A 7,468-nucleotide genomic window follows, 5' to 3' on the forward strand; every position below is an offset into this window, starting at 1 on the left:
GCTCATCCTCCGGTACTGCATCTGATAATAACAGTCTGCTGCTCTTCATGACATTTCAATAGTCAAGATTTCGCTGCTGGCAGTGTTCCACTGTTATTCATAAGGTTTTCAGTGACTAAATTTTCAGAAGTAGTTCGTTTCTCCTTCTTCCCAGTCTGTCTTTGTCTGGAAGCTCAGCAGAAACCGGTCCACCATGGGTGACCCTGCTGGTATTTGAAATGCCCAAGGCATAGCTTCCAGCATCACAGCAATATGACAGACAACACAGTACGACAAATGGACAGACGAGTGGGGGAAAGAGCTGAACAGAACATTTTAAACTTAGTTCGAGAAGACAAAGTCAGGTATCATGATGAAATTTGCAAAGACTGGGCTTAGACAACCAAAGGGGAAGAACACGCTCAGCATTTCTCAAGCCATGGGAACTGAAGAAAATTTCAAACATTGACTTAAAATATTGAAGAGTTCTATGGGCAAAATAGGAGCTCTGGTAGCGCAGTGGTTACAAATCGGGCTGCGAACTCTAAAGTCAGCAGTTCGAAACTACCAGCTGCTCTGCAGGAGAAAGATGAGGCTTTCTGCTCCCGTAAAGATTTACAGCCTCAGAAACCCTGTGCAGGGTCGCTATGAGTAGGAACCGATTTCCACAGCATGTAACAACACCAACATGAGCAAAATGGAGTCCTGGTGTGGCGCTGTGGGTTAATGTGCTGCACCACAAAGCCATCTGAATCACAAGGTCGGTGGTTCAAGCTCACCAACCTCCTTGGAAAACGCTATACAGGGTCACTCTGGGTCAGCATCAACTTGATGGCACTTTAACAACAGGAATGGCAAAATACTGACCGATGCAGAAAGCATCAAAGGAACACGGAAAGAATACACAGAATCATTGTACAAAAACTAACGGTAGATGTACAATGATTTCAAGAGGTAGCATACGATGAACAGCCAGTGATCCTGAAGGAAGACGTGCCAGGCGCACTGAAGGCACTGGCAAAGAACAAGGCTTCAGGAATTGATAGAATACAAACTGAAATCTTTCAACAAACTGATGTGGCACTGAAGCCCCTTACTCATCTATGCCAAGAAATTTGGAAAACGGGTACCTGGTCAACTGATTGAAAAAGATCCCTATTTGTGCCCATCCCAAAGAGAGGAGACCCAATGGAATGTGGACATCGCCAGGCAGTATCATTAATAGCAGGTGCAAGTAAATTTTTGCTAAAGGTAATTTAAAAAATGATTCCAACAGTACACTGACGGAATTCCCAGAGGTTCAAGCCAGATTCGGATAAAGATGTAGAATGAAGGATATTAATTGTTGACATCAGATGGATCATGGCTGAAAGCACAGAATACCAGAAAAATGTTTACCTGTGCTTTATTGACTACGCAATGGGTTTTGATTGTGACAAGCTATGGACAAGACCACGGATGATGAATGTTCTGGAACACTTAACTGAGGAACCCATACAGAGACTAAGAGGTAGCTATTGGAACAGAACAACGGAACACTGAATGGTTTAAAATTAGGAAACGTGTGCACCAGGGTTGTATTCTTTCACCATACTTACTCAATGTATATGCTGAGCACATAATTAGAGAAACAGAATTATATGAAGAAAAACGTGGCATCAGAATTGGAGGAAGACTCATTAGCAATCTGTGATATGCAGATGACACAATCTTGCTTGTTGAAAGAGAAGAGGACTTAAAATAGTTACTGATGAAGATCAAAGAGCACAGCCTTTGGTATGGATTACATCTCAATGTCAAGAAAACAAAAATCCTCACCACTGGACAACATTCTTATCAATGGAGAGAAGGTTGAAGTTGTCTAATACTTCTGTTTTCTCGAATGAACCATCAACACTCAGGAAAGCAGCAGATTTAACAAGTCTGCTGCACAATTCCTCATTAAAGTGCTGAAGAGCAAAGGTGTCAATTTGAGGACTAAGGTGCATCTGATCCACGCCATGGTATTTTCAATCACCTCACATGTATGTGAAAGGTGGACCACGAATACCAAAGACCATAGAAAAATTGATGCATTTCAGGTGTGGTGTTTGAGGAGAATATTAAAAGTACCACAGACTGTCAGAAGAACAAACAAGTCTGTGCTGCAAGAAGTACAGTCAGAATGCTCCTTGGAAGCCAGAATGATCAGACTTTATCTCTCATAATTCGCACATGTCATCAGGAGGGGGCCAGTCCCCGGAGAAGGACATCACGCTTGGGAAAGTGGAGGGTCAGTGAAAAAGAGGCAAACCCCCAATGAGCTGGGCCGGCACAGTGGCAGCAGCGGTGGGCTCAAGCGTAGCCCCAAGTGTGGGGATGGTGCCGGAGCTGCCACAGTGTTTGGGTCTGTTGTGCATGAGCTCACTATGAGTTGGTACTGACTTGATGGCACCTAATAAAAACCCGTACAATATGGAACGTGATCGTGCATAAAGTACCAATGTCATCGTTCTCAGATGCAATGCTTGCAAGCCACAAAGACAAAGAAAAGACCAGATTTATAAAGATACTGATGACAGAAGGCAGGTGTGAGGTATTTGGCCCACGTCAGTAACGGCTTACAATGGAACACTTGTTGGAACGACCTCTTCAGAGCGAGTATCTTCGGCGTCCCATCGTGAGCGGCCAGCCCCCAGCTCTCACCTGGCGGTGTAGACAGTCCTTGTTTGCTATTTCATTCTCCAGTTTGTCGTTGAGGTCGTGCACAGACGTCGCCTCCCGCTGTGCGGCGAGGTAGCGCTTTTCAAGCGTTGTGATTCTCTCTTCCATGTCTTCCTTCTGGGCCACGGCCTACAGGGGGAGCACAGAGACCCTTTCTTAACCAGCGGAAAGGTGACACCTACGGAACACGCTGTCCTTACGTGATGCTGAGTCAGGACCGACTCAGCGACCCTGGAGAGGGTTTCTGGGCACCTTGCGCTCCAGAGCTGAGCCTATAGCACCACCACAACAACGTATTTCAGCATCTTCACCATGAAACATAGAGACACTAATTCTCTCAAATGTGACTAAACGTATCAACCCAAACAGCATAGGGAGTGGCCTCTTAACCAATTAGGAAAGAACGCTCTGTCCTCTCAGGGTCCCAAGCCCATCCCTCTCTCCACGTGATGGCGAAGGAGTAATAATGAGATGCCCCCTACCACAGGTGAAGGCTCACAGCACCCAGTGCTGGGGAGCAGCATGACTCTGGGAGACAGAGCAGACCTGCCCACAGGTTTCCCGCACTGCGCATCTTTACGGGAGCAGATGGCCTCATCTCTGTCCCCGGAGCGACGCTTGGTGGGTCTGAACTGCCGACCTTTCAGCTAACAGCCGAACACTTAATGCCTACGCCACCAGCGCTTCTTACAGCTCATACAAGCCTATCAACAAATGTAAACGTTTGTTTTAACTGAAAGCAACGGCCCAGAATCAAATTCACAGTGAGATCATGCAAGGAAAAAACAAAGCTGCTGGCAGTGTGGTGATTCCGACGCACCTCAGCTCTACGAGGCAACGCGGAGCTGCCCGTGATGTTTCTGCAACAGTCGACCCTTTTGGGGGCACACTGCCTTGTCCTTCTCTCCATGAGTGGCTGGTGGGTTTGAACTGCTGACCTTGCGGTTAGCAGCCCAACACTTAAGCCACTACACATCACTGGGACTTCAATGAGACTAGGGTCAGAGCTCTTCACTTGTAACTCCACTCACTCATCCCCTAACTCACTGCTCTAATGGCCCTACCTCTTTGCTAAATGATTAATGGGTCACAAAGGTTTACTATTAAGAACAGGTTGTAAAAGGAATTTCAAAATCCCTGGCATAATAAACCCTACCCATTGTCCACTGCTTTCAGAAGTAAAGTAAGACATGTACTGCCGTCAAGTCGGTTCCAACTCACAGGGCTTCCGAGGAGCGGCTGACGGGTTAGAAATGCTAACCTTGTGGTTAGCAGGCCAGTGCTTACCCTACAGTGCCACAGCAGAACTTTACTAAACTCATACACAGGACTGTTTACTGAAGCTCTACGTAACCTTCCTCAAACAGAGCCACAGGCTGGAAGGGAAGGCACTGTGCACGTGCTTCAAACAGCCCAGAGGGCCTCCTGGGTGGGCGGTGGCCTGGGGCAGGCGAGCCAGCCCCCAGACAGCTCCCCATAAAGCACTGGCCACGCAGGCGTGTTTCCAGAAAGAGGTGGAGTTCTGCATGTGAGCACAAGTGTTTGAAGAGCGTGATCGCACCTGCACAGAGGGGGAGTGGATTCTACACTCTCACTGCTCGTCTGACCACCGGGAGCAGAATGTCAGAATCTCCTCGTGCCCCCAGCACGGTCCGCAGTCCACCCTCACGGCACTGGGTGGACTCTGCATAGTGCTTCCCTGCAGGGAGTGTGGCTCAGCGGACGCCTCGTCACACACGGGACGCCTGTGGCCTCACGGCACTTGCCCCTGTGAGCACTCACCTCACGGACGTCTCTCTGCAGCTTGGTGTTCACCTCTTCGGACTTGATGAGGTCCTTCCTGGCAGTGTCCAGGTCCTCCTCCAGCTCAGTAACGTGGCTGGCCAGGCTGGCCAGGCGCTCCTTCATCTGGCTCTGCTCACGGGATTGCTTGTCGATGGTGTCCTGGAGCTCCACCACCTTAGCGAGCGCCTCATCGGGACCCAGGGAGCCGTCCGAAGACCTCTGTGGAGACACAGCCCCCTCAGCCCAAGCACAGACATGGGCCTGCTCAGGCCGAAGCAGCTCTGTCAACAGCATCCCACAGGGCCCCACCCAGGCGCACCCAGGCCCTGCAGGTGGGCGAGCAAACAAGGGGAAGCCGCCTCGAGGAGCTGACTTGCCTTCCCATTCGTGCTTGGTGTACTTTCTTGTTCATGGTTTATGTTCAGCATCCCATCTGTTAGAGATTTTTTCTGATTATTCTGTTCTTTAAGGATCATTAGCTAAAACCAAAAAAATAGAATACAAGAAAAAAATGTCATAATTAAAAGGAGTAATAAAAGAAAAGAAAGCAAAATTCCCTTTGAAAAACCGTAAACAGCAAAGTTCACAACAGGAGGAAAAGCCAACAGGGCGACATGAGCTGCCCGAAATCTAGCAGAGGGTCCAGACAGGGCGCTTCTCTCCCAGGAGCTAGCTGGCTGATGATCAGAAGGGTAGTGTCATCAGTGGGGGTCCCTGGAGCACTGTGCTCTTGATCTTTATGGGATCAAATCAACAGCAGCGGCTCAACAGGAAGCTGAGGGCAGGCAGAGCTCAGACACGGCGGCTGGAAGACCCCACGTGTGTAACACTGAGCTGGCGTCTGCTCCAGTGGGCGCCTTCTCAGCAACAAAGAGATTGTTTCCAAAAAGAAAGAGAACGCACCGCACAAAGAAGAGAGCGCTGGGTGAAAGGGCCCAGGTAGGTCAGTCCTCGGTCAGGAAGCTGAGCGGCCCCTGGTGTCCACTGTTAGTGTTCCCACAGCTGTCAGTCTGTTTCTTCATTAGGGCTTAATCATTGAAACCCTGCCAACTCAAACCCTCTAGTAGCGTAGTGGTTACGAGTCGGGCTGCTAACCTCAACGTTGGCGGTTCGAAACTACCAGCTGTTCCGCGGGAGAAAGATGAGGCTTTCTGCTCCCGTAAAGAGTTACAGCCTCGGAAACCCTGTACAGGGTCGCAGTGAGTAGGATCCGACCCCACGGTACTTACCAACAATTCAAACCCCATGATGCACATCACACTTACCTCTTTGTGGGTGGCACCCAGTTCTTCTTCTAATAAGCTACACCTTTCCAGAGCTACTCGTAGCCGCTCCCTCACCTGAAAATGAGAGGGGCCGCGTTAGTACGTGCTTCTGCATGACCTACTACTGTAAGGACCTCACGTCAGCGCCGCTCACGGAGGACCTTTCCCTGCCAGTGCAGGAGAGCGAGTGTGAGCAGGAGTTTCCCTCCCAGTACACCCAACGCTGCTGCGGCTGCTATTGTTGGGATGTGTCATCGACTCGGTTCCGACTCGGTTCCACCAGGCACAGGGGTTCTGTGGATGTCAATCTGTGCAGCAGAAAAATCTTTCTCCTGTGGAGCGGCTGATGGGCTCGAACCGCCAACCTTGTGGCTAGCAGCCCAGTGCTAATCCTACAGAGCGGAAAGTCAGTATACAGAACACATCAGTTCTAAGACATCTGACGGCGCCAGCACCTGTTCCCACACAGAACCCAGCGTCTCACAGAGGAATCTGGTTCATTTACCAGAATTCCAGAGACTTCCAAAATGAAACCCATGTCACACACATAAGAACCAGCTGCCTAGTGTGTGTGTGTGTTATGTGTGTGTGTGTGTTGGGGTGGGGCTTCAAAAAGTTGATGGAAAAATTCTCCTATCTTTTCGTTCCAGTTTTCCATGAACTTTGTGAAGCCCCCTCATATCCACAGATCAGTTCTGTGGTGGGCAGTACCTTCTCGTCCAAGGCCTTGTGGTGCTCAAACAGTGATTTCAGGGCTTTAAGAACCTCCACTTCGCTGGACACGCCTGCTGGCGACTGAGCCTGTCTCTTCACCACTGTCATCCTGAGGGACCGTTCATGCCTGGAGACGAGGCATTCCAGATGCTCCAACAAGAGCTGAAAGAAAGCGCCAAAAACCAGAAAACAAGCACACTTTAGTTTATTTCCTGCTGGGGTGTAGAGCAAACGCCTTCTTTGGGTGCTGATTCTGAAACAAGAATGGATCATGGTCACAGCCCTCCCACCCCCAGCCTGAAACCACAAGAGCCAGATGGGGCACAGCTTCCAAAAGCAACCACTCTGAAAGGAATCACATTAAAAGGTCTGGATATAGTGGGAAGAAAAGAGACCCACACTCAAAATCATTAAAAAAAATTAAAAATAGACCTGCCCTACTGGTTACTGATCAGTTAGAGACTGGTGGAACCCCAAGAGTACGGCCCTCAGTTAGTCCTCAGGTCTGCTGGACTGAACACACCCCCGTGACTCCTCAGACACCAATGAGGTCTGAAGGGCAGCTCTGACCCAAGGACAACGTCCATAAGGGTGAGGACAGAGGGAGGGGACAGGAAGCCCCGGAGGACGTGGGCTGAGTGATGTCACAACACAGGGACTGCAGTCCATGAGACGAAACAAAGTGTGTCGGGACTGTTGAATGGAAATGCATCTGCACTGCCAACCTTCACCCAATTCAAACCCAAAGCATTATAACTCTATATACATATATGACACCACACAGTGAGTCTCCCCCAAGTGTACTAGCACATCATCATTCCACTCAAATTCCCACTCAGCAGGAAAATGCATTAAAACGTGTTCAAAACCAGGAGGAGGAGATGGAATCTTCAGGCTTCCAGAGAGCAGCACTGACCTTGCCCTGACTCTCGGTGGGGGGGGCTCTGAGAGTGCTTAGAAGCCCCCACTAACCCTGGTGCTGTTTTCCACCGTCCCTCCAGGAGCCCCCACTAACCCTGGTG

General features: G+C 49.6%; 1 protein-coding gene across 2 annotated transcripts in view; it reads right to left on the minus strand.

The window, feature by feature from the left end:
• PPFIA1 (protein tyrosine phosphatase, receptor type, f polypeptide (PTPRF), interacting protein (liprin), alpha 1) overlaps nucleotides 1-7,468 on the minus strand; it is a 102,121-nt gene that overhangs the window by 50,763 nt on the left and 43,890 nt on the right. For both annotated transcript variants that reach the window (XM_006860819.1, XM_006860818.1), the window contains exons 3-7: nucleotides 6,444-6,608; nucleotides 5,733-5,807; nucleotides 4,845-4,946; nucleotides 4,465-4,686; nucleotides 2,665-2,811 (exon numbers count right to left, since the gene is read on the minus strand). In XM_006860819.1, coding sequence (XP_006860881.1) covers nucleotides 2,665-2,811; nucleotides 4,465-4,686; nucleotides 4,845-4,946; nucleotides 5,733-5,807; nucleotides 6,444-6,608 — 711 coding nt within the window. The remainder of the gene's footprint in view (nucleotides 1-2,664; nucleotides 2,812-4,464; nucleotides 4,687-4,844; nucleotides 4,947-5,732; nucleotides 5,808-6,443; nucleotides 6,609-7,468) is intronic.

Source organism: Chrysochloris asiatica, unplaced genomic scaffold, assembly GCF_000296735.1.
Source record: "Chrysochloris asiatica unplaced genomic scaffold, ChrAsi1.0 scaffold00040, whole genome shotgun sequence".
NCBI classification, from domain to species: domain Eukaryota; kingdom Metazoa; phylum Chordata; class Mammalia; order Afrosoricida; family Chrysochloridae; genus Chrysochloris; species Chrysochloris asiatica.